The sequence below is a fragment of the Panicum virgatum genome, chromosome 2N, assembly GCF_016808335.1.
Source record: "Panicum virgatum strain AP13 chromosome 2N, P.virgatum_v5, whole genome shotgun sequence".
In the NCBI taxonomy this organism is placed as follows: domain Eukaryota; kingdom Viridiplantae; phylum Streptophyta; class Magnoliopsida; order Poales; family Poaceae; genus Panicum; species Panicum virgatum.
The window spans coordinates 145,155-171,476 of NC_053146.1; the positions used below are offsets into that span (position 1 = coordinate 145,155).

A 26,322-nucleotide genomic window follows, 5' to 3' on the forward strand; every position below is an offset into this window, starting at 1 on the left:
AAATATTAAAATGGTTTGACTCTTCAATAAAATTAGAATGACTTACAATTTGAAACGAATGGAGTAGAAAATAAGGACGAGCATATATTCATATTCATATCATCTATCAGAGATCGATAGATACATAGATATGATGATCCAACCGATGGACATACGAGGACAAGGACACATCCAGCATCTTCAAATTAATTAACAACAGAATAATGCAATTGCATACATATATGGTGGAGAGTAATCAAAGCGCGTGGACAAATCTATCATCTGTGCGTTGGGTTCACATTTTGATAGATGGCTTTGCTAGTGACCGTTTGCAAGAAACATCACCCCATTAAGGCTATAAGATTAAAAAAATCAAAACTAATTTATTGTAAATAAAAAAACATGTACCAAATTTTGTACAAATATAGCCTATCTATTATTGATCTATTTGAATCTTATTTATTAAAAAAATAGGTATAAGTACAAGGAAATGAATGCTAGAAATATAAAAAATTATATCCAAATAATTAAGAAGTAGAGTGTGGTTATAACTTAAAATAAATTACTTATAAATTTTTTAATTGAAATTTATATATTTTTAATTTTATAGAATAAAATCCACCGTAAGGTTCATACTTGTCCGGTTTCGACAGTTGAATGTCTCCATCACCCAGTTTTATAGTTGGAGATTAAAAATCATTTGAGGGTGTAAATAATTGTATTTTTCCCGATATAGTATATATGGACACGAGCTTGGCCCAGCATCAGCACTATTACTAGCCAGTTAATTATTTAGGTCGTGGAGCTCTCTTAGCTAGCTTGTGTGTTCACACGCGCGCACACGCACCAGTCGACGACAGTGATCGATGCATAGCTAGAGACGTCTGATCGGCCGGCCGGCCACATGTCTAGCTGCATTTGCAATTAGCTTATATAAAGGGCCGCAGGGAGCTGCATCTTGCTCATCCATGGCCGGCCACATAGCTAGCTTATAGCTAGCTAGGTAGAGGTAGCAGCAGGAGGTCGAGATCGATCGATCGATGGCCCAGGTCCAGGTCCAGCCGGCGGGCGCCACCAGCACCTTGTTGGAGATGATGATGATGAAGAAGCCGCAGGCCAGCAGCTGCTGCTCCGACGACATGGCGGACCTGGAGCGCGCGCTGGAGGCGGCGGCGCCGACCACGGTGCCGCGTCAGGACTCTCTGTACAGGGATGCGACGAGGGCGGCCGGCGGCGGGAACCACGACGGGCAGCAGGACGGGTGGGCGCGGACCCTGCGTCTGGCCTTCCAGTGCGTGGGCGTGCTCTACGGCGACATCGGGACGTCGCCGCTGTACGTGTACTCGAGCACCTTCACCGGCGGCATCCGCCACACCGACGACCTCCTGGGCGTGCTCTCGCTCATCATCTACAGCTTCCTCCTCTTCACCATCATCAAGTACGTCTACATCGCGCTCAGAGCAAACGACGACGGGGACGGTATGCCAATTAATTAATTAAGCAACCAAACAAAAGTCCCAGCTTCTGGCAGTAACAGTCTAGCAGTGTAGCTAACCATCAGCATGATCATGGCAGGCGGTACGTTGGCGCTCTACTCGCTCATCTCCCGTCACGCCAAGGTGAGCCTTGTGCCCAACCACCAGGCCGAGGACGAGCTGATGCACATCAACGGCGACGACGAGGCCGTGCTGGCGGCCAAGCCGTCGCTCCGTGGCAGCGTGCGGCGGCGGACCGTGCAGCTGGCGTCGCCGAGGGAGCAGCGTGCGCAGTGGGTGAAGCAGCTGCTGGAGACGAGCAAGCCCGTGCGCATCTCGCTCTTCCTGCTCACCGTCCTGGCCACGGCCATGGTCATCACCGACGCCTGCCTCACGCCGGCCATCTCCGTGCTCTCAGCCGTGGGGGGGCTCAAAGAGAAAGCGCCAAACCTCACAACAGGTACGTCCGTACGTTAATATTAATTTCCTCCGTACATGTGTGTGTGTGTGTATACACTTGATGATCCACCTACCTAGCTAGCTCTGCTAGTTTATAGAGGAGAGACGAAGAAGCTAGGTTGATGTGATAGATTATATGTATGTACCGGCCATGGCCAACTCCATCAGCAGCAGGCAGACGACGGCGATACGAACACGATGCACAGTCGTACGTCTAGCTTAATTAGGAGTGAGTGACGGATCGGACGATATATAGCTAACGCCATCGACGACAGGCCTTACTTTTGCTAATAAAAAAAAACTTGACCTGCGGGGTGAGACCACCCCACGGCATTGTTTGAGAGGTAGAATGACCTTCTCACAGCAGGTCAAAAAAATCCCTACCCCACCCGTACACGGGGGCCCGTCGTCTTGTGAGTTAGACCGGGCTCCACAGTGCTTTGGACGTGGGACAAGCGAGAGAGTTTTTTTCCTGTGCGAGTCGGGAATCGAACCCCCGACCTGGTGGTTTTCGCTTCCGCACTCCCACTAGCCGAGCTAGCGCTCGTTCGCCTTACTTTTGCTAATACGGAGTGAGATTTGGGCCCACATGCTTGTATGAACCCTTAACTATAAAAAAATAATGATAGAACGTGATGGAGACAGTCGGGCTACTACCTTGTGCTCAGAGCAGGTCAGCCGCGCCATCCATGGAAATTAATTTTCCACTACCATTATATTAATCATGCATGAAACTCCCAGCTAGCTAGTCCAATAAACAACCATAGTTAAGTTGATGTCTAAACATGCAAACCGCACGCTGCATGTGTTATATCCCGTTCGAGTGTAGACACACACCTTGTCATGACTAGTTGACACGTGGAATCTATTAAATTAAAGTTGAGCTCTCCCTATATGAAATATTACAATCATCCAGCCATGCATTAGCGTGATTTGGGCGTGAGAGAAAATTACTGCATACATGCTAGCTGGCTGGTGGCTGATGCTGATTTAGTACGAGAGAAAAATATTGTCTACGAATAATGTTGTTGGTCATCTCTCACGCTCTTCAAACTAACCGTACGTCTATATATTAATCTCTTGTTTCTCATGCATTCTCCCTCATCAAATAAAATCATACTACGTGTCACCTGCCTCTTCCAGATCTATATATAGCTGATGCCACCCCGTTGCATATGCCCTTAATTAGCTAGAGGTGGTCTAAAATGTGAACGCATTCATTTTAGGAGGAAATCGAACACTGATATTTTCTAATAAAGTTGTGCAGACAATGACGTGGCCGGTAGTCCGATCCCAATGAATGAATCTCTCACCGTGTTTTGTTTTATTTAATTAACCTACTTAGGCCAGTCTCAGTGGGAGTAATGCTAAGTTCATTATTACATGTATTTACATTTTGACATGATGAACTTTCTTTATTAGTAGTAGTAGTATACAATGATTTTTACAAACAATTAATGCCTATAAGGCCAGTCTCAGTGCAAGTTTCATTGCACGGTTTCTAAAAACAGAGAACTAGGTAATCGTGCCAGGTGAGTTTCATGGGGATGAAACTCTCCTCTCATCCCATGAAACTCCCTCTCCTCTCTCCTCATAATGATCATGCCAAATCATCAAAAATGCTAATGTGGCATATAGAATTTAATGCATGAAACTCTCTATGAAACTCCCACTGAGACTGACCTAAGTATGATTTATGATGGACAAACCTAGAAACACCAATATTCGTTGCCAATTAATCTACTTCATATGTATTATCTTTTTACATATTGGTTGATGGTCAATTTATCGGGCCAATATTATTCGAATGGTGAATTTATGGTAATTTTAGATTTATTACATTAGATGTATTGTGGTTTTGAGAGCTAGAGCTATCGATCGAAAACAAAGATCACTCTTAATTTCAATGCCAATATTATTAGGATGGGCCAGTAACTTCACGTGGATGATGATGACGATGGATCCAATAATAATTGGTTAAGCAGTCTGCATCCTTGTGATAAATTGCTTGTTGCGTTGTGCACACACCTCAAATTACCTGTTGATTGATTATATATATTTATATTAATTATTAGTGGGTCCAATGTAAAAATTATTTAAGGGATAACTACTGGATACAAAATTATGAATAATTAATCATTCTTTTTTTTCAATAGAACAACATCGCAATGGGATGATTACTAAGTGATGCAGTATAGTCTCTAGACTGTCTTTTCATGTATTGTGTTATCAACTGTTAAGTTACAGGTCTTCTTGCTAATTAGTATTAGTCACTGGTGACTGAATGAGTGCCCTCTCAACCTCAAGCAAAGCAGCTAAAGGCAACAGTGGACGTACCTAGCTAGCAGTAGCAGTAGAGGTAGCAGCTATATATGAATAGTACTAAAGACCGGCCAGTGTGAATGAACCCTCGGAAACACGCATGCACTCCTCCGTCCGTGTGATGTGCAAGTCCATCCGCATGCTTTACTTTACACGCAATGCGCTGCAATACTATACTGTTGGGAGGATGTGATCTGGTCCGGCGGACATCGTTAAAGGATTTAAAATTTAGTCTAGATAATCTAAGTACCGGAAAAGAAATCGAACTCTTATATTATAAAATTTTAAATTAAAGATATATAGAAATCAAGTTAGATCACGAAGAGATATGTAACCCTGTTCCCTTATTACCACCTCTAAACATACCCCTCTGCAGTGCATTCACCTTGAATGGCTTCGCTTGTTGATCATCTACATATGTAGATTTATTCTTCATCTATCAGCATCCACGACGTACGACACTACTTATCGATTCCAGTGATTTCAATTCGATTCAGATGCAATGCAGCATGCATTATTTCAGTTCTAGCTAACTTCATTTTAGATTAACAAAAAGTTTCGATTTTGAACATTCAGGATGAATGTCTACAGCGCAAGCTAGCAGCTAACCCATAAACTAATTGAAACAATTCTATGTGCATGCAGACCAGATCGTGTGGATCACGGTGGCCATCCTGGTGCTGCTCTTCGCCGTGCAGCGCTTCGGCACCGACAAGGTGGGCTACCTCTTTGCCCCCGTCGTCCTCCTCTGGCTCCTCCTCATCGGCGGCGTGGGCGTCTACAACCTCCTCCGCCACGACGTCGGCGTCCTCCGCGCCTTCAACCCCAAGTACATCCCCGACTACTTCCGGCGCAACGGCCGCGACGGCTGGGTCTCCCTCGGCGGCGTCCTCCTCTGCTTCACCGGCACCGAGGCCCTCTTCGCCGACCTCGGCTACTTCAGTGTCCGCTCCATCCAGCTCAGCTTCGCCTTCGGCCTCGTCCCCGCCGTCCTCCTCGCCTACATCGGCCAGGCCGCCTTCCTCCGGCGCTACCCGGACCAGGTGGCCAGCACCTTCTACCAGTCCACGCCGGAGGCCCTCTTCTGGCCCACCTTCGTGCTCGCGCTCGCCGCCTCCGTGATCGGCAGCCAGGCCATGATCTCGTGCGCCTTCGCCACCATCTCCCACTCGCAGGCGCTGGGCTGCTTCCCGCGCGTCAAGGTCCTCCACACCTCGCGCCAGTACCAGGGCCAGGTCTACATCCCGGAGGTGAACCTGCTCCTGGCCCTCGCCGCCTGCGTGGTCACGCTCGCCGCCAAGACCACGGCCGTGATCGCCGAGGCGCACGGCATCTGCGTCATCCTGGTGATGCTCATCACGACGCTGCTGCTCACCCTGGTGATGCTCCTCGTGTGGCGGGTCAACGCCGCCTGGGTGGCGCTCTTCTTCGCCGTCTTCGCAGCCGCCGAGTCCGCCTACCTGTCCTCCGTGCTCTACCGCTTCGCGCACGGCGGGTACATCCCCGTGGCCATGTCGGCGCCGCTCGTGGGCGTCATGGTGCTCTGGCACTACGTGCACGTCCGGCGCTACGAGTACGAGCTGGAGCGCACGGTGTCGCACGAGAGCGTGCGGGAGCTGCTGGCGCGGCGCGACCTGGTGCGCGCGCCCGGCGTGGGGCTCTTCTACACGGAGCTGGTGCAGGGCATCCCGCCGGTGTTCCCGCACCTGGTGGAGAAGATCCCCTCCGTCCACGCCGTGCTGCTCTTCGTGTCGGTGAAGCACCTCCCCGTGCCGCACGTGGACGCGGCGGAGCGATTCCTGTTCCGGCAGGTGGTGGCGGCGGGCGACGGCGGCCGGGTGTTCCGGTGCGTGGCGCGCTACGGCTACCGGGACCCGCTGGAGGAGGCGAGGGACTTCGCGGGCAGCCTGGTGGAGCGCCTCCAGTACTACGTCCGGGACGTGAACCTCTACGGCGTGGAGCACCAGCAGGCGGGCGCCAGGGTGAGCTACCCGAGCTCGCGCTGCGACAGCAAGAGGTCCGGCGGCGGCAACATGAGCATGATGATGATGCGGCCGTCGGCGTCGTACACGGAGTCGCGGGCCAGGATGACGACGATGCTGGGCCTGCACTCGGCGTCGTGCACGGAGCAGCCGCTGCAGCGCGCCGGCAGCAGGCCAGCGGGCGTCTTCGCGGAGGAGATGATGACGCCGGCGGAGTCCTTCTCGGAGCTGTCGCGGATGGGGAGCGTCCACTTCCAGGCGGCGGCGAAGATGGAGATGAGCCTGGAGGAGATGGCGCGGATCGAGGAGGAGCAGCGGTTCCTGGAGCGGGAGATGGACAAGGGGGTGGTGTACATCCTCGGGGAGGCGGAGGTGGTGGCGCGGCCGCACTCGTCGCTGCTCAACAAGGTGATGGTCAACTACGCCTACGCCTTCCTGCGCAACAACTGCCGCCAGGGGGAGAAGATGCTCGCCATCCCAAAGGGGCAGCTGCTCAAGGTCGGAATGACATACGAGATCTGAATGCCTGCTGCCTCTACTGAATGTGACTTTACAGTAGATTTATCATTATATTGGTCAGTTTATACGTAACTTTACAGTTTGAGGCCTCTGTATACACCACACCATGCTGTCAAGAACAATTTACATTGGACACAAGACTAGCACCATAATCGATAGGAAATACTATATATAATACAGGAGTGTGTGTGTGTGTGTGTATGGTAGATACATACATTGATGCATGTGATCCGGTCGAATAATGGCTTTATACTACTAGACTAGATATTGGTTTTGTGTCTGGCTGCCTGGACAGGCTTGTGATCGTCCATCCTGGCCTCCATGAGCTTCTCCCTCAGGCTCTGCTTGCTCTTGCTCTGCTGCACTGCCATTGCTGGAGGTGGGGTCACGCTGTCCGAAGACGGCGACGAACCAGCAGTCTTCTTCCTGCTGTCGGCGATGGCCGACCTCCACAGCCTGCGTATCAGCGCCGTGTTCTTCCCCACCGACGACCGCCGGCCCGCGCCTGACGCCAAGCCGCCGCTGTTCCCGTTGCCCGCCACCGAAGCCGAGCGATCGCTGGTCCCCAACCAGCTGCACGAGTCCCTGCCTCCGTCGTAGTCCATGTCGGCGGAGGAGCTGCCCCCATTGGCGGCGTCGACCTTTGCCAGGAAGAGGTCCGTCGCCGGGCTCTCCGACGACTGCATCATCGCGCTGGCGGGGCTGTCGTCGGCGCGGTTCTGGCTCTCCCTCTCCTTGCGGCGGAAGTGCTCGAACACCGAATCCGCATCCACCTCGTCGTCGTCGTGCTGGCTGCTGGCGCGGCCGCGGGGCCGAGGCCTGAAGTCGGCGGCGTCGGCGCTCGCCGCCGCCGCAGCATCGCTGATGAAGCGTGTCGTCGGCCTCAGGAGGAACGCCTCCTCCATCTCCGCCTGCAGGTGGCTGAGCTGCGCGTACTTGGCCTCGAGCGCGAGCTTGGCGTCGGAGAGCTTCATCTGCACGCGCTCCTCGCGCCAGACCTCCGCCATCTGCAGCATCCGGCGCTCCTCCTCCATCTCCTCCCGCATGCGCAGGCACTCCCGGCGCAGCAGCTCCACCTCCGCCTGGTCCTCCTCCACCTCCCGCGTGAGCTCCGAGCACGCCTCCTCCATGAGCTCGCGGGCCTTGCGCTCCATCTCGTAGCTCTGCGCCTGCTGCTTGGCCGATGACCTCGCCTCCGCCAGCTCGCGCATCAGCTTGGCGTTGGCCTGCTCCAGCTGCCGCCGGTGCGCCCGCTCCTCCTCGAGGGCGGCGACGGCGCGCCGGGCCTTGTCCCGCACCCGGGCCTTCCAGGACGCCTTCTCCTCGGCCAGGTCCCGCAGGAAGCGCTCCAGCCTCTTGGCCATGGCGCGCCGCTCCTCCTCGAGCTCGCTGATGCGGCCTCGCGCCTTCTCCAGCTCGGCCTCCATGAGGAGCATCAGGGGAGACGGTGCCCACGCCCATTTGGCGGCCTTCTCCATGGTCGACGACGAACACGAACCGTAAGGCTCCACGCAGGCGTCGATCTGATTGATGATGGAGTAAGAGTACTCCTCCGTATTAGGCAATGCGGTCGGTCAGAATTGCAGTTGCACAATGCACTGCACTCACCTTGTCCAAGATGCCGCCGTGGTGGTGGTGGTTCCTCTTCCTAGAGCAACGACATTGGCAGCAATGGCTTCCCGTTGCAATTCCAGCAGCCAAGTGCTGCCGCTTGTTGGCAGGGCACCTCCTTCCTTCACCAAGTTTGCTAGGCGGCTGACAACAGAGAAGAACATTTCTTTATTATCAATCTCCATGTCAGGACCTACCAAGTTTACATCTATTACTATCATCCCTGGTTGGCTGGCTGGCTGGCTGGCTGGCTCCACAAACAACTACTGTAATGGATTACTACTAATCCGGTACGCCTCCAATTTCATCTTCTTTTTATTTCCTGGGCACAACGCGATCATGCGGGCCATTCAGAAGAGAAGAGAGGAGAGGAGAGGAGAGGAGAGCGACGATCCTGATCTCAATCAAGGAGGTTGACCCAGGCATCCAAACTGAAGGAAGAAAGAAAGGCAGCAGTCCAAAGCACAAGAAATCGCAAGCACGAGTGCAGATCATGCCTTGCCTGCCTAATAATCAATCGAATGCAGACTAGAACATTCATTCTTTTTCATCAAGAAGAAATGGGAATGGGAATGGATCATCCATCAAACACAATTAACATACATACATACCGCTTGGTTCTGTTCCCCGGCCGCCTTCATCCTCTGTGCGTGGCGCAGCCTCCAGAGCCCGGCGGCTAAGGCCCTGGCGGAGACAGGGACAGGGACAGGGACGGAGGCATTGCGCCTCCTCCGGCGAGGGATGGCGGAGGAGGAGAGGGTCATGGGATGATCATCGGGAGGGGAGGAGGATGGCGGCCGGGCCGGGCCGAGTTATTATTATTGTTAATGATGCAATGAATCTGATGATGTGGTTGTTGGTTTGAAGCATTTCTGATCTGCCTGCGCATGTGACATGTCATCGCCATGGGGAACAGGAACAGCCAACCCAAACAGCTGCTACCTATTTCTATTTCAGGAGATGTCCGCGCTGGCTTTGCTATTCTTTCCTTGAGATTCTCAAGTAGTAGATCCTCTTTTCTCACCATGTCCACTCGTTCCTTCTTCTTGTTTCTTTAAACATAAGTTCCTTCTTCTTCTCGCCTTGCTACTACTAGTTTCATTTCTACTGGTAAGTATTTAGGCTGTATCGTAGCTGATGCTGATTTGTTATGAGAAAAAAATAATACCAGCTAGCTAGTAGTTGGTGCTGATTTGATATGAGAGAAAAATACTACGGCTTGTTGGCTGACAAGCTAAATAAAGAGAGTGATTAGGAGCTAGCAGCTATGGGCTACGCAACAAAGCACAACACTGTGCTGCAACCTGTGGAATGTGGATGGACATGGACATGGACCGACATATGCTTGGTGGACCCACAAGCAAGCAGACACCGAATATTTGGGTCCTTGGCTCGATGCAGCTCATGCCACTGTACTATCTTCCACCCTGTTCTGCTCCAGCCAATAGTATTTTTTTCTTACACAACTCCAGCAGCAGTCTCTAGCCATCAGTGTTTTTCTCTCACACCACTCCAGCACCAGCATAGCCAGATGTCTTGTCCGCCATCTAGTGCAGGAACATCTTTCATGATTTTTTTTTTCTTCTCCTCGTTTCTGTAAGATAAGATAAGATGTGCCGTCCCACGGCCTCTGGTACTAGACCAACTGATTCAGAGCACAACAGCACCAGTGCTTAACTGCCGCCGCCGACGCAAATATCTAATACCAGGCCCAGGCCCAGGCCCTTCCAGGAAACACGTACGTCATAGCAACTTGTACCGACAGCAGCACACACCAAGCTACGGTAGTAGTAGTAGTAATATTCAACTTCTTTCAAAAAAAAAAGTCATAATAATAATAAACAAGACAAATACTCACTCAACAACGCCACCATGACATGAAACATGATCCATCTATCAGTATCAGACTTCCTGAGGCACCAAAAATATCAATTCAACAATATGAGTGTTAACCAATGCTGACATCCGTTCCCTAACTCCAGCCAAATCACCATGCGCATTTGGCATCTCACCACCCCACTTTCTCGCTATACAAAATGAATACAAATTATTGCTACCATTATATTATATATATATATATATATATATATATATATATATATATATATATATATATATATATATGCCTTGCAACAAATTACACTAATATATAGCTACCAGGAGATTACAAAAACAGAAAACACATGTGAAACCTACAGCACTTTGATGCAAGCAAAAACTTCACTGACACCTCCAGTTAGCTCTCCTGAATGGATCTCAATAATTTCCATCTGCCAAACTGGACCACGCTAACCTTGTACCAAGAGCACCAGAAGAAGGGAGGCCAAAGAAACAAGCTGCCTTAGCCTCAGATTCTTGTGGTTCACACCTGTAAAAAGGAACTGTCAGATCTTCTTGTATATGCCCCCAAAAAGGAAAGTTTCATCTTATATCCTTCAGCCCCACATAAACACCAGAGATCAAAGCACAAAACCTAGTTTCCTCACCATTCTGTGCCGATGTCGCAGCAGGTCGCTCTGGAATATTGACAGCTGTATACACAAGGACCAAAAATTACTGCGACAGCATAACAAGGACAAAGGCCAAGAGCCAGAAACACACATTCAAGCACCCTAGGAAGCCCATGACACAATATAGCTGTAAAGTCGTATATTTAAGCATTCCTATGCCACAAGCACTTTCCTGCACAGCTAGGCAAACAGAGGTCCAGATCTAAGATGGAAGATTTAGAGGGTAAATGCAATTTTTACTCTCTCATAACGCTTATTGTTAAAACAAATAAAATGACTAGTCTCTGAATCGAGATATGTTACAAATTGTCCTTAGAGATACAAGGAGGATAAAATACGGCAAGAAATTAACAACATAGAAATGACTATAGTCCCACAAGCAGTAAGCGAGGCGATACTGAATCACTGAACTTGCTTCCACAACAACACCACATATTTAGACATCATAGCACACTGATTCAGAAGGAAGGAGGTGAAACAAACTAGTGGAATACAACAGCGGGCTTCAGTATTTAATTTCATAACTTTCAAGTGTACAGGCGCTTTACCTAATAGCATTTAAGAGAAAACCAAAGGAAGTTCATGTGTGTAAACATGTAAATAATAAATAAAACAATTAAGGTGCAAAGTATGTTCAGCACAGCAGGTAGATAGCATACATTTATTGCATGATGAGGATGGTGCTTGCATGGACGATGGCCATGGGGCCGCAATGTTATCATTTAGATCACATGTGAAACTAATCCCAGAAATGTGGTCAAAGGATGCATCCGAAGGCATACTTGGAAGGAGGCATCCAGATTCTGTGTAAAACCACGAGACCAATCACTACCAAGGAATATATAGATTTCTTTTGAGTACAGCTCTACACATTGGATGATGTGAAATCAAATGTAGTAGTAAGTTTGAGCATAAAAATGTTTATTAACAGCAGGGAGGTATTGCAGAATTAATCTGTCAGCAAGGTAAGGTAAAATATAAATATAAATATAAATATACAAATCCTGATTACAGAAGCAATCATTCAATGAAAACAAAGTAGCCATAATAGATGTGCTTAGAAATTCAGCTTCTACATGCAGTTCCATTATACACAACTCCTATAATTAATTTATGCTATAGCAGGATTGCTCCAGGGAAATTTAGGATGTTCAAATTTGATATAAATTCCAGGTGACACCTAGTCATCATTTCCAATTCCAAACAATAGTTCCTGTTCTAACTTCTACTTCTAAGACGACGACGACGACAACAACAACAACGTAGCCTTTTTTCCCAAGCAAGTTGGGGTAGGCTAGAGATGAAACCCGAAAGAAATAAGTTCAAGGTTCAGGCACATTGATAGCTAGTCTCCAAGCGCTCTTATCCAAAGCTATCTCTTTAGAAATATTCCAATCCTTAAGGTCTCTCTTAACCGACTCATCCCACGTCAGTTTAGGTCTACCTCTACCCCTCTTTACATTATCGACCCGCACAAGAACCCCATTACGCACCGGCGCCTCAGGAGGCCTTCGTTGGACATGTCCAAACCATCTCAGCCGATGCTGGGTAAGTTTCTCCTCAATTGGTGCCACACCGACCCTATCCCGAATAACTTCGCTCCGGACTCTATCCCTCCTTGTGTGCCCGCAAAACCACCGCAACATCCGCATCTCTGCTACACTCAGTTGCTGGACATGTCGCTTTTTTGTAGGCCAACATTCAGCACCGTATAACATCGCCGGACGAATTGTTGTGCTATAGAATTTGCCTTTTAGCTTTTGTGGCACCCTCTTGTCACAAAGGATGCCAGAAGCTTGCCGCCATTTCAACCAGCCAGCTGAAATTCTATGCCTAACATCTTCATCAATGTCGCCATCCTTTTGTAGCACCGATCCTAAATACCGAAAAGTATCCTTCTGGACCACCACTTGCCCATCTAGACTAACGTCTCTCCCCTCATGCCTAGTCGCGCTGAAATCGCACATCATGTACTCGGTCTTGGTCCTACTAAGTCTGAACCCTTTCGACTCTAACGTGCGTAAAATTAATTTAATCCCTTGCGAAAATTAATTTAATCTAGACTCACTTCTACTTCTAAGAGAGCATAACATAATTTAATCCCTTGCGAAAACTAAATAGAAGAGCTTAAAAAACTAAAAAGAAGATTAATGTGGTAAGGCATGTAAAATTAATTGAATGTTGCAAGGAAACATGGAATTCAGCCTCAACTTAATCAGAGCATAGCATGCCATGTAAAAAAAAATGATTTACCATAGACTCATTAGAACAAAGTAATAAAAAACTTGAAAATGTTAATTTACCTTGAGATCCAACTGTTTGCGAATCCAGTAGGGAGCAGTCATGCAAACACAATTGTTGAGAAGATAGATAGATATTTCATCAGTTCAGTCGCCAATGTCAAGTAATACAGAGCCAGAAGATAATATGGCCCTTATGCATAATCAGTTGATAGTTCTTGAATAACTTACCTTGAAGTGAAAAATCCTTTAGTGTTATTTGACAAGAGCTATATACATTCGTGCTGACGTTCATCTTTTGCAACTTTGCACCAAGAAACGAAGCACAATTTAAAGCTTGCAAGTTTGTTATGAAGCTTTGCTTTTGCAAATGAGCTACATAGCTTAACATAACCTTGCAACATGTAGTGCTGTTCTTGATTGTTCCACCACACTCTTTTGCCACCTTACTTGTGTCAGGAAAGCTTAGGGGGCAAACTGGAGGGATAGATGAACAATAGGCCCCTCAGTACAAAAACTATTACCAGTGAACAATGGTAAATACTCTCAAAATGTAGTAAAATAATATTAAAGAATCAAGAATGTATATCCATGTCATCAGCTCCAATAAAATTTTGAAATTTAGTACAAGCGCAGTTATGGCTATTCAAATCTTCCAAATCCTTTTTGTCTCAAATAAATGTGCCAAAGCTGTTGTTCTCTCAATCCAAATCATACATATTTCAGCACCATGACACCTATTGCCTTAGTGGCATATTGCTGACCCAAATTTGGAGCGAGAACCTTGCATTGGGTTCCTATTGAGTTCCACGCTATCAATTTCAAATAGTACTATGAGAGAGCTCCAAAGAATCCAAAGTGCAAAAGGAAAGTTTAGACACCCTACATGGACTATCCAGTCTCTTGCTTTAAAAAATGGTCCTGTTTGGCCAAAAAGAAAAAAAATAAGGTCCTTAAAGTTAAACTATCCTACTGAAGCATTTTCTTTCCTTTATAGTCCTGAAAAGTTTGACCACTTACGGTCTAGTCCATTATTGAAGTGTGCACCGGCTTTAATTAATTCTGTGTTATGCCCCTTTATGAATTCGATATTTGGATGTAAGCACTTTTTTCAACTTCAGAAATTCAAGCAGATCAATCTGCTTGGTTAAGAGGTCAATCACATGATGAGTCGATAAAATGATGCATGAACATGGTTATCAACATCTAGTGTCTTAAAAGGTGAGATTCATTTTACCTATTACAGAATAACCAATAACTATGCTACAAGATGTTTAATTTTGTAAGTAAACTATAAGAGATGCAGGTAATATCAGAAGGTAACAACTGAAGACATGGAAAGCACATTTGCATTAGTTCTCAGTTTGGAAAGCAAATTTGCATTAGTTCTCAGTTTGGAAAGCAAATTTGCATTAGTTCTCAGTTTGGAAAGCAAATTTGCATTAGTTCTAAGTTTGGAAGTACCTCCATTGACATTGCAGTTAGATATCTGCCTCAGCATTTGCTTTGCAGACGGTGGATCAAGCCTGCTCGACAACCATCTGAGAACAACGTTCCTGCAACTATCAATTTTGGGGCTCCCAGAGTAGCTCGTCAAGCCTCCATCCTTGGATGAGATTTTCTGGGCAGCCTCGTTTATAGCATTCTGACATGTCTGGCTGCAGCATTCGTTAACAGGGTCGATCTTCTGACAGGCCTCAAGGAGCTTGGATGAGTCAATAACACTCTCAAACGAATCCACGGTGCTGACAGGGCATGATCCCTCGGTGACATTCGAGAGGTGGACCGAGCAAAGGCTGTGGAGATTATCGCTGGCACCCTGGCTCAGCAGCAGCTCCTGGACATCTGACAGGCAATAGTTGGCGACGGTGGGATCCAACGCGAGAGACCCTGTCTGCTTGCTAGACTGCCCAATGAGGATGGTCAGTGTTGCCTGAAGCTGGGGGCAGCAAATAACATTGGCCAAGAAAGGTGCAAACGAGGTGAAGCAGTCGACAGCTGTGGTGGTCATCAGGTTATCGACAGCGGTGAAGTTCAATGTGCATTTCCCTGCATTAAGGAATTGACAGGCAGGTTGAGTTGGCATTGGCAAGGCAAACTAGAGTTGTTGCAACTTGTTCAGTTGTCAAAACTTTAGAGCTCCCCAAAGGCCCCAAGCAATGCAAGCTCCAAAAGGAAGGAAAAGTAGGCTAGTGACAGAGAGTGCAGAAATTAAACCTGAGAGCTTTGGCGTGCTGTTGTTGAAGAAGGGCGCGAGCGGAGCAGGCGCCAGGAAGGGAACAAATGGCTTCGGGGAACCGCTGGGGGAGAGCTCCGGCATGGGCATGAGGCCGCTGGGCGGGAGCTCCGGCATGAGGCCGCCGTCATTTTCCCCTGCGTGAACGATCCGGTGAGGCGGCAGGTGGGTCTGAGCAAATGCAGCGCCTGAATCGCGCACCAGCCCCTGCAAACCTGCACATTATCAAGGGGAGAGCACAGATCAGTGGCCTTTGTTCCTGACATGGAGAAGTGGTTGGATTCTCCCAGTCCCAGGCAGTGGCAGCCGCCGTAGCTAGCAGGCTCCCTGCTGGTGGTGGTGGATCAAAAATCAGCGAGGCGGCCGAGGGAATGGAAGAGCATCCGGGAACGGGAAGGAAGCAAGAATCCAAGGTCCCCCGTACAGTACCCGAATATTGGGGAAGAAATAAGGGAAGGAGCGAGGAGGGGAGGAATCAGAAGCCGAGGCAGATGACTACTCACAGAGGATGGAGAGGGCGGCTACCGCGAGGAGCCGCCCAGTCGGGGCCATAGGGTGCCGCGGGCGGCGGCGAACGGACGGAGAAGAGAGGAGGGAAGGGGGGCGGCGCCGCTGTCTGCGCGAGCTCGCCAAGGTAGGAGGGAGCGGAGAAAGTAGGCAGCTCGCTCGCTTTGGAAGGGAAGCTCTTGCTCTTGTCTTGAAGAAACAGTAGGTACACCCAGATCCTCCTAGCACATCCCATTCCTTTGTTTGGTCTCCTTACTAAATATAATAAAAATCATGCAGTAATTCTAAGTCAAGTTTATACAAGCTTTAAAAAAACTGCAAAGCATGTTAGTTAGGGATAATAAGGTGAACAGCTAATTACGTAAATATGTTGAATATCACAGTTATTTCTTCATTTAGGGTTCAGTTTGAAACGTGGAATGACATTATGCGTGCTTGGTTGCTTGAATAGCACTTTCAAACTGGCTATGTGTCGCTAATTACTATAATTGATTTGGACCCACTCTTCTAATCTAGGTATCTAGAAGAATTTATATCCCGAGTCCAGCTAAAATTAGCAAGCTATCGATTAGCTGTAGTACTGAAATTTTCATTTTTCTTATAGGGGTAATTTGATAACAAAAACCCGTAGAGGAAAGAAGAAAGTGTATCTTGGGTGTGCTAGGTACAGCCGTACAGGATCATTTTTGGGGTACATGTTTGCATGTGGGCGCAGCGAGATGGGGAGTGCTGAGAATTAATGACGCCCACCCCATTTAAAAGGCACATTAACGCCCTTCATTCAATCCACACCCCTTGCCACCCTGTACAGGACAAACTCGCTGCCAGGTGGGACCGACCGTCGATCCGGGGCCGGCGGGCGGAGTAAATGGTAATAAATACGCGGCCAAATAGTAACTGCTCTGGCCGGCCCCACTCTTGTTTCACTGACCAGTGGGACCTCACAAGGCGTGGCTGGGAAGTCCGTGGCCGTGCCGTGTGAAAGCAAAACCAGCCAGTCAATCTCCGGATGCACAAAGTCAACGATGAGCTTGTGAGCTGTGAGATCGGTCTCAGGACTTTTTTAGATGCATTCCTTAATTTTTTTCACATTTAAAATATTAAATATAAATTAACTATAAAATTAATTACAAAACTTATCTGTAAACTACGAGATAGACTTATTAAGACTAATAATTCATCATTAGCATAGGTGTACTATAGCAATTTAGTGTCTAATTAGATTCATTAGATTCGTCTCGTAGTCTGTAAACTATGAGATAGACTTATTAAGACTAATAATTCATCATTAGCATAGGTGTACTGTAGCAATTTAGTGTCTAATTATGGTCTAATTAGATTCATTAGATTCGTCTCATAGTTTACAAGCAAACTATACAATTAGTTTTTTTATTTCGTCTAGATTTAATACTCCATGCATGTGTCGCACACATGCGATGTGATAGTTTTGAAATTTTAAATTTTACATCTAAATCAGGCCTTAGTGTAAGTGTTATTAGTGTCATAGGTATTAAATAGTGTGACATATCACTAGAAATGATGATGTGGCAAGGAAATTAAAAGAAGAGAAAGTAGATTTGCGTATTACTATGATCCGCTCATGGCTCGTTTGCCAAGTCAATGATCATGGATAACACCGCGACTGAGGCCGGTTCTCATTTCATCCAGATCCAACGCTCCCAACTCCGCCGCCACCCCAAACCTTCCCAGCACGCTTCGCTCCCACGCCTGCCTGCCGTCGCTGCCCTACCGCTCACGAAAAGGCGCCGTTGCTCCATCGCCCGCTACCCTACTGCTCCACCGCCTGTGCCGCGCCAACTGCTCCCACCACTCCACCACCGACGCCACGCCCTGCGCTGCCGATATCTTCCAGTGCCTGCCGCCCAAATCCCACTGCGCCGCCGCCCAAATCCGCTTGGGCCACCTAAATCCCCCTTCGCTCCGTCTCTGCCAGCTCGTCCAGCGCCTCCAACACCCTGTTCAAATACAGCGCTATCAGCGAGGACGCGAGGCGGCGCTAGTGGTGGTTGTTGTGCTGCTCCTGCTCCCCTAAGTCCGCTTCCACTGCACCGGAGCTCCCATCCGTAAGTCTTGCTGTGAGGCGGCGTGTGATTGACAGGGAAAGGGTGCAAGGAGAAAAGATCTGCGCGTAGGGAAGCAGGGGTTATGCATGTAGGAGAAATAGAGATGCGTATAATGGTGTGGATGTGTTGCATTGAGGCCTCGGCCAGTATATATGAGAGTACAAGACTTGGGGGCAAGGCTCCCCGGGATACATATGGCAGTCTACGATACGTATATCTACAACTACCAAATATACTCTAATACTCCCCCGCAGTCATAGCGGGAGCACCGCAGACGGTGAGACTGGAGAAGAAGCCGGAAGCAGGAGCCAACGGACTAACATCCCCCCGCAGTCGTAACGTCGGTGTGGTGCTGATGCTGCGACTGGAGAGAAAACCGGCGAGTAACTCATGCAGATGGTAGCCCTTTGTGCCGAGGTCGAGGTAGCCGAGCTGGAGGGCGTGGAGCCATGCATGGTCGAAGATGCCGGGCATAGGATAGCCGTGGTCGACGTAGAGCTGTTGAGGTTGCCGAAGATGAGGTAGCCGCACATAAAGCCATGGGCGCACGAGGAGGCACCATGGTGGTGGCGTAATGGAGAAGACGTCGGAGACTAAGATGGTGATGCGTCGAGGTAGTCGTAGAGGGAGCGATGCCGAAGTCAATGCAGTCAGACCATCGGGCGACACATGCCCGGGTTTGGCAGGCTTGGGAACGCGTCGGGGACGATGGGCACACACCAGTGTTGCCAATACTAGACGTGCAAGGGAGGATGCACAACCAGACGCCGTCGCCGGGGGCACTAGCAGAGAAGGCCTCCATGGCGGTCGCAGGCGCAGAAGAACGATGGGGTAGAAGATACCGACGCCTGCTGTTGCTGGAGTAGACAAAGTAGTCGGGGATGAGATGGCGACGCTGGCGACGTGGTTGTGCTAGACGAAGCGAGGAGGGGAATCCAGACTTTCCAGCACAAGGCCGAATGATCCGGATGGCTCGGCGGAGGTGCTCAAAGGAGACAGTGAAAAACTCATACAGCTTGACGAAGACCATACGCGCAGGGTGCGCAACGATAAGTAGTCGACGATGAGGTCGTCGGCGGTGAGGATGGAACGGCGAAGGAAACCACGGGGGGCGCCACTGCTGCCCGAAGAGGCGACGCAGCGGCAGCTCTCCATACTCAGTGAAGGGGCACGCTCGACGAGGACGGACGTCACGGGAGCCGGGAGGATCACATACGTTGGCTGACCAGATCGAGTAGCGTGAGGCAAGACGACGGTGGGCGAAGTCGATGAAGGCGTCCCGATCGGTGGAGGCGACGACGAGCCGGCGAAGGTTGACGTGCGGACGAGGCGGCGATTTAGGCGGCGGCGCAAATGAGTGCCCCTAGGGTGCCGACCATCTCGCCATGCCGCAGGATCGGAGAGGAAGAAGAGGCCGGTGAAGTCGACGCCGACGTCGAAGTAGAGGTGCGAGGTCGACGGGCGGCGGGGCGACACAATCCTGATCTCTGATAGGGCAAAAGAAAAGACACACAACAACATATCGTGTACAACCTCTGGGTGCGCGTAGCGTAGCCCCTCATCCTCTAATCTGTTTCCTTCTTTCTCACGGTCAACGGAGAGTAGCCATGGGAGAGAGAAACGGGACAGAGGGGTGAGGTGACCAGCAGACAGCGATGTGGAGAGGGTGGGGCGGATCCTGGTAGGGAGCCGGTGGTGCCGGGGCAGGCGGCTCCCGTCAAGATGCGGCAAAGCCCGCCGTCGGAGTCGCCCCCTGCGCCAGTAGGCGGCGGATCCCGCCGGGTGGGGTGGGGTGGGGGGCGGATCCCGCTGGGCCGTCGGCTCCGCAGGGAGTAGCGGCTGCGGCTCACCGGGCCACCGGCTCCCGTCTGGAGTGGCGGTGGTGGATCTCGCCGGGACGAGCGACGGACGAGGAGGAGGTCGGGGTAGAAGCGGAGGCGCCGCCTGGGGGTCCGCCGGCGACGAGGTGGACGCGTCACGCAGAGTCCCTACGGCCACCACGGCAGCACGGGGTAGCACGGGCGCCATAGGAAGACCGCGATGCCACCGTGGCAGTGCAGGTCGTGGTCGTCGACGACGGCTTCCATGGCGGATGGCGAGGTACACTCGATCTGCTACTTCTTGACGCAGTACGACGACGGACTAGAGGATCCGCCGCGGAGGAGGGACGCTGCACCCGGCGGAGGTCATGGACGACCTCCCCGGGGGCGCGTTAGGAGGCCGTCGAGGGGATGCCCTGGATGGGCCTGTGGGGGACGGCCGGCAGTGCGCAGGAGGCAGGGGCACGACGAGAGGCGGCGGAAGGTTTAAGTCAGGATCTGAAACCCTAATCTCGTGATACCATGTAGGAGGAATAGAGATGCGTATAATGATGTGGATGTGTTGCATTGAGGCCTCAGCCGGTATATATGAGAGTACAAGACTTGGGGGGGCAAGGCTCCTGGGGATACATATGGCAGTCAACAATATGTATATCTACAACTACCAAATATACTCTAATAATGCACCTCGAGACGTTTATTCATATTTGTTTGTTTTGTGCGGTAATCAGTTTGGCTTTTGTTTTTTTTTTCCCTCTCGGGGCAGCTGTGAAGTCCTTGTTTTTTTGGGGGGGAATAAACTTAGCTCTGAACTGCTCGAGTGCTAAGTGATTAGCAACAAAGATAGTGTTTGCTAATGCAAATGAATGTAGATTCAGATCACATTCTAATCAGTGTTTGGTAATGTATGCTTAATTTGGTGATATGCCGACTCCATTTATTTGCAACCAGAATCTTGATTTAGTAAAAACAAATGAAATTGGAAGTACACTTGCAGCAACTACAAAGTGCTACATAATTCACAAGGTACATTTGATCATAATATGCTGAGAGAGGCAGTTTCATTCCAGTGTCAAGCTAACGTGGCTCTCTTGGTAACCGTATGATGACACTGTGCATTAAGACTGATCTAATTCTACTCAATCGCAGATAATGCCTTTTGCGGGACTGCCGACGGCCTAGAAGGCACGATGGTACGACACCGCTTTCTAAGCAGGCATCAAGCATCAAAAAAGATTGACCGTGAAAATCAGTTTTGCGGAGTGCGTGGTGATCAGCGAACGGCGATAATTGGCGAGCGCATACTAACTAGGAGTAGAGATTTGTTCAGATTGCATTTGCATGTCGTGTTCCCATTTTTTTTCTTCTCTTTCATCGGTGATGTAAACAAACTTTAAGAGTTCTGATCCGAATATTTTTGGGCCACGCACCGCTTCGCAGGCTGTCGGGCCCACGTCGGGCGGTTATAGGTCAAAATTTTTGGCCCGTTGCTCGGGTTGGGTTGGGCTCGGGCCATCAGAAAATATGTCGGGTTTATTTTGGCTCGGTTCGAACCCAGCCAGACCCGAGATATGATCAGGTCGACCCGCACCCTCCTCGCCGACCTGCGGACCGATCTCCTCCAGCTCCAACGCCCTTGTCGCCAGATTGCGGCATGTGGACAACGGCCAGGCCCCGCACATTGGTCACCGGCAGTCCGTCCTGTTGGGATCTTTGCTTCTTAGATGCCCAAACAGGCAGCATGAACAGTACAAAAATGGCAATGAAAGTAGACACTTAATTCTCCAGAAAATTCAACCCTCTACACTGTGGAGAGAGGGGCTATTTATACACTTGGCCCTCGGCCAGATATCCCTAAATTGCCATCTTCCAACTCATTTACAGCTCACTTACAGACGGTTCAGGGTAAAATTACAAAGTGAGAGGTGCACAAATTCGACCTTCTTACATATTCACGTTTTACACGCACGCCTACTCTCGACGAAGGTTTTGAAGACCTTCGTCCAGGTTGCATTCTGCACTAAATATCCTTCGGGTCTCGAGGGCCTTCGCAGGTTCTGGTCTTCAGGCACGTGCTCCCGAGCAATCAATCGTCACCTTCGGCCTCCCGAAGGTGATCCCCTCGATGCTTCGCAGGTTGTGGTCCTCAGGCTTGTGCTCCTACGCGATCAATCATCACCTTCAGCCTCCCGAAGGTGATCCCCTCGATGCTTTACAGGTTGTGGTCCCCAGGCTTGGGCTCCTGAGTGATCGGCCTCCACCTTCGGTCCCGAAGGTGGGCTTCCCGGTCCTCGATGTCTTGGTTGGCACCGATCACCCTTCGGGCGCTCTTGTTACCCAACACCGGAGCCCTGCAGACAGGTTAGGAGATGTTTTCGTGGCTGGGATTAACCTCCGAGCGCATTCCCGAAGGTCCAATCCCCAACATGTCCAAGATGACACGACGTTTCGGGTCATCACACAAGGGCCTGACGTCTTTCGGAAGCACAGTCACCCCAAGATCCTTCACCTCCATGGCCTGGTCCATCAAGTTCACAAGGACCATCTAAGAGTGGTTGCAGAGTTCCTCAGTTGTTCTCCGATCTATCTGAATCTCGAGGACGAGATTCTTCTTAAGGAGGTAGGATTTGTAACACCCAAAATCAAATTGTGTTTGAGTTTGAAAAGATTTTTAATTGATCTTTTGCTTTGTTATAAAAAAAATTTCTTCCCCTCTCTTTTCTGCTACCAAACACGCCCAGCCCACCTTTCTTTCCTCCTCTCCTTTCTTTACCTTTCGCGCTTTTTTCTTTTTTATATTTTTAAAAAATAAAAATTTCAAAAATATATGTCCATTTTGAAATATTTCAAAAATACCCCCCGGTCGCCCCCCCATAGGGCGACAGGCCCTAAGTGTTATTTTTTTTCTCTTCAAATTCGCAACGAGGTCCCTGGAAAAAAAGGGGCCTGTCGCCCCCCCCCGGGCGACCACTAGGCCCCGCCCACGGGCGCGGCAGGGGGGCCTGTCCCCCCCGGGCGACAGGGGGGGCCTGTCGCCCCCCTCGGGCGACCGGGGTACCCCCCTTATATAAGGATCCGACCCCCCATTCCCTCCTCATTTGAGCCCGAAAATTCCACCAAAAATCCAGAAAAAAAAGAGAGGGTGAGGAGAAGGGAAGCGACGAAGCCCTGACGGATTCAGCACTTGTGATCTGCAGGTTAGTACATTTAGTTTATATATTTTTCCATTTAAGTACTACACATTTAAGTAGGAGTAATTTAAGTAGGGGTGAGTAATTTAATTTAATTAGTGCTATAGTAGAACCATTTAAGTAGGAGTTTAATGATACTTTAGTTTGTAGTTACGTAGTAGTAAATTAGTTTATAAAATTAGTACTATGGATTTATTATTACAATTGCAGTACTATTAGAGACGTGTTTATAAATTAATTATGATTTAGAATAGAATTTGGCATATGCAGTATAGAATTTGAGTGTCATCACGTAGTTATGAATACTTATACGTTGTAGTTGAATTTCATACTTAGTTTTTACGGATTATTGAATAAGGTAGTGAAGTAAAGAGTATAACTCGATAAGTATTATGTGATATACAGATATGTCGAGCAAGATGTAGTTTCAAGTATTTTATGGTGACTACAATGTTTTGTATGGGCCAAATGGAGTAGATCTTTCTGCCTTTAAGTGCACATCTAGCCCCATAGATAAACCTCTGCAAAGGAGTTTTGGTTCCATATGTAACTGGCTGCAGCGTGGGTTCCGTGTTGATCCGTTGACACATGTGATCACCGTCCGGTCTCTTGTTAATTGGGAGGTAGAAAGTGATTTATGGGAATTGATGATGATACACAACACTGATGACTGGCAGAAATACATGCAAGCAGCTCTAGAGCGTGGGTGGCCTCTGGCCATTCTTGTTCAAATCCGGGAGAAGACACAAAATGAAATCCAACAATGTGCAGATCAAGGAACTCCGAGTATTCAAAGAGAGACCAATTATGTTGAGCAAGATGAGTCAAAAGAGACAGAGAACCAAAACATGGGACCACAGGGCCTTGCTGATGAGGGAGAGAGGATACATGGCATTGTGGACGAGATGGAGGCAGAAGACCAAACCGCAATAGAGATGGAAGAATATGAGGGCTCATCTGATGACGAGCAGTACTCATTGCCAAAAAAGTGGAAGGAGCATGGTTTTGGCAGTCATGTCGCAGAAGACGCACGAAATCTGGAGTGGGAGTACAGAGGGAATGAGGTAGTGCAAGGTGCAACATATCCAAACATTGAAGCCGTAAAAGATGCTGTGAGACTATGGGCAATATCATTGAAACGAGAATTCAGAGTTGTAAAGTCTGGCAGTAAAGAATATGAGGTGAAGTGTGTGAATGATGGATGTCCATGGCGAGTACATGCATTCAAGGGAAAATGGAAGTCGAACTGGAAATGTTCTATTGTGACAGAGCACACTTGTTTGCTGTCAGAAGTTCTTCCCTCGCATCGCAATATATCATGCGACTTTGTTGCAAAGCAAATGTATGGGTTTATTATGGACAACCTAAATTATGAGCCAAAAATGATTGTTCGACACATTGAGCAGACTTACCAGTACACCATTAGTTATTTGAAGGCATGGCGGGCTAAACAAAGGGTGTTCGAGATGCGGTTCGGCACATACGAGGCATCATATGATAACCTACCTCGTATGTTATCCCAGGTTGCTGCTAGAAATCCTGGAAGCTTTTATGACACATACCTCGTACCAGCCGTGACTATGGGGCAAATAATTATGCAACGAGCCTTCTTTTGCATAGGTGCTTGTGTTAGAGTATTTCAGTGTTGTCTTCCCGTGATCTGCATTGATGGCACATTTCTGACTGGAAGGTATAAAGGTCAGATACTCACCGCAATCGGGGTAGATTGCAACAACCAAATAGTTCCACTCGCATTTGCATTTGTTGAGAATGAGAACTTAGACAGTTGGTATTGGTTCCTTAAATGAGTGAAGGTTCATGTTGTTGCTGCACGTCCAGATGTGTGCCTTATTAGTGATAAGCATGTAGGTCTGCTGCAATCAATACTGAAATAGCAACGTGGAACTGCGACAACGCCTCCATTTTGGGCTGATGTCCAAAACAGGTGGTGCATTAGGTATATGGGTGCAAACTTCTATGACCACTTCAAGAACAAGGATCTTAAGAACCTGTTTAAGAGGTTGTGCACCCAAAATCAACAGAGAAAATTCAATGCATTATGGCAGATGGTTGATCAGTTGACTGCAGAGCTAGTGAAGGTAAGGGCATTAGGAGCAGGCACGAGTCAGGCTGCAGAGGCTAGGGATTCAATTGAGAAGCCATTTTCACACTGGATTCGAGGTGCACCTAAGGAGAAATGGTCATTCCTTTATGATACCAACGGAATACGGTATGGTATTCAGACAACGAACCATGCAGAGTGTTTCAATATGGTTATGCGTTCTTGTCGTGCCTTTCCTCTTGTGGGAATTGTTGAGTTCATCATGTATGGGTGCATGAAGTATTTCAGATAGCGTTACACGGCTGCAAGCATAAACATCAGCAACCCCCAAATTCAGTTTTGCACAAGAGTGACACAATATATGCAAGAGAAGATTGAAATGGCCAAACTACACCGCGTCATATCGACAGGTACAATGGAGCATAGATTTGAGGTTCTATGCAAGGATAGAACTGGTCATGGTATCCGTAGAGATAGGGTGGTACAGGAGAGTTTGATTACAGTAGATGGCAAAGCCTTCTGCTCCAGCATGAAGCCTAAGTTATTGCATTTGCCATGCTCCCATCTCATTGCGGCATGTGCAGAGTCTGGGTTGCAGGCAGGAGTATTTGTTTCACCTTACTTCAGCAAGGAAGCAGCTGTATCCACCTGGGGACATGAGGTATATGGAATTGGAATAGTGGGGCCTTTCATTCAGGATAATGAGAATAAGGTGTTTTTTCCTGATCCAGCCACTAAGAAAGGCAAAGGCCGCCGTCAGACATGTCGTATTCGGAATGGTATGGACGAGTCCGAAGCAAGCAAGTCACCAAGATGCAGCCAATGTGGAGCATTGGGTCACAACTACAAGAAGTGTCATCAGAATGCACTTCACGATGCTGCTGACGTCGGTCCTTCCGGAAATCCCAGAGATGGAGCACCTCCTACGTTCAGACGAGCATCGGCGAGAATTGCTCGTGGAAGGCATTCGGTGTCATGATCCACAATTGTATTTTATTATTTGTAATATGTAGTAATGAAATATTGCTGGTATATAATGAAATATTATTGTATCTATGTGTCCAGTTTGTATGAAATATATATGTACCTATGTGTTCTCATATATTTTTGAATGCAGGCATGGAGATGGACTCCTTGCTGGACCCAGTTATCGACTCGAGCCACATGTCTTACTTTGCAGCTGTTGAGCACCGAGCCCTAGAGGTGCAACGTCCTCGTCCACCCGGGGAGACGATCTCTATACACCACGATTGGTGTGACCGGTATGTAATAAAATATTATTGTTTATCACTTATGTATTCGTCGGTATTCCTTTGTTTCGACAA

At 48.6% G+C, this 26,322-nt stretch overlaps 3 protein-coding genes across 4 annotated transcripts; 1 reads left to right on the plus strand and 2 right to left on the minus strand.

Annotated features, from left to right (window-relative positions):
* Nucleotides 1-839: 839 nt before the first annotated feature.
* On the plus strand, nucleotides 840-7,012 carry LOC120659172 (potassium transporter 22-like). The gene is made up of 3 exons (XM_039937220.1): nucleotides 840-1,458; nucleotides 1,555-1,914; nucleotides 4,881-7,012. The coding sequence occupies exons 1-3, from the start codon at nucleotides 1,020-1,022 to the stop codon at nucleotides 6,737-6,739; spliced, it is 2,658 nt and encodes an 885-aa protein (XP_039793154.1). The 5' UTR covers nucleotides 840-1,019; the 3' UTR covers nucleotides 6,740-7,012.
* LOC120659173 (golgin subfamily A member 8B-like) lies at nucleotides 6,757-9,355 on the minus strand. Its single transcript, XM_039937222.1, has 3 exons — nucleotides 8,959-9,355; nucleotides 8,345-8,491; nucleotides 6,757-8,259 (listed from the first exon to the last, which is right to left on the minus strand). The coding sequence occupies exons 1-3, from the start codon at nucleotides 9,109-9,111 to the stop codon at nucleotides 6,997-6,999; spliced, it is 1,563 nt and encodes a 520-aa protein (XP_039793156.1). The 5' UTR covers nucleotides 9,112-9,355; the 3' UTR covers nucleotides 6,757-6,996.
* An 865-nt stretch (nucleotides 9,356-10,220) lies between these two features.
* Nucleotides 10,221-16,057, minus strand: LOC120659174 (uncharacterized GPI-anchored protein At1g61900-like). 2 transcript variants are annotated; one of them, XM_039937223.1, is made up of 9 exons: nucleotides 15,837-16,057; nucleotides 15,315-15,548; nucleotides 14,562-15,146; nucleotides 13,329-13,574; nucleotides 13,161-13,172; nucleotides 11,517-11,660; nucleotides 10,834-10,878; nucleotides 10,472-10,715; nucleotides 10,221-10,427 (listed from the first exon to the last, which is right to left on the minus strand). In XM_039937223.1, the coding sequence occupies exons 1-8, from the start codon at nucleotides 15,883-15,885 to the stop codon at nucleotides 10,636-10,638; spliced, it is 1,395 nt and encodes a 464-aa protein (XP_039793157.1). In that variant the 5' UTR covers nucleotides 15,886-16,057; the 3' UTR covers nucleotides 10,221-10,427; nucleotides 10,472-10,635. The 2 variants fall into 2 exon arrangements, with proteins under 2 accessions (XP_039793157.1, XP_039793158.1); XM_039937224.1 differs by lacking the exons at nucleotides 10,221-10,427; nucleotides 10,472-10,715; nucleotides 10,834-10,878 and adding an exon at nucleotides 11,073-11,306 and having other exon boundaries at nucleotides 11,487-11,660.
* Between the last annotated feature and the right edge of the window lie 10,265 nt (nucleotides 16,058-26,322).

Coding starts and splice junctions, on each gene's coding strand:
- LOC120659172 (XM_039937220.1), top strand. CDS start 1,020: ATGGCCCAGGTCCAGGTCCAGCCGGCGGGCGCCACCAGCACCTTGTTG. Junction 1,459..1,554: donor AGCAAACGACGACGGGGACG/GTATGCCAATTA, acceptor TGATCATGGCAG/GCGGTACGTTGGCGCTCTAC. Junction 1,915..4,880: donor AGCGCCAAACCTCACAACAG/GTACGTCCGTAC, acceptor ATGTGCATGCAG/ACCAGATCGTGTGGATCACG.
- LOC120659173 (XM_039937222.1), bottom strand. CDS start 9,111: ATGACCCTCTCCTCCTCCGCCATCCCTCGCCGGAGGAGGCGCAATGCC. Junction 8,492..8,958: donor CCGGGGAACAGAACCAAGCG/GTATGTATGTAT, acceptor CTCTGTTGTCAG/CCGCCTAGCAAACTTGGTGA. Junction 8,260..8,344: donor ACGGCGGCATCTTGGACAAG/GTGAGTGCAGTG, acceptor ATCATCAATCAG/ATCGACGCCTGCGTGGAGCC.
- LOC120659174 (XM_039937223.1), bottom strand. CDS start 15,885: ATGGCCCCGACTGGGCGGCTCCTCGCGGTAGCCGCCCTCTCCATCCTC. Junction 15,147..15,314: donor CAGCACGCCAAAGCTCTCAG/GTTTAATTTCTG, acceptor TCCTTAATGCAG/GGAAATGCACATTGAACTTC. Junction 10,879..11,516: donor ATCCTCATCATGCAATAAAT/GTATGCTATCTA, acceptor TTGTGTATACAG/CTGTCAATATTCCAGAGCGA.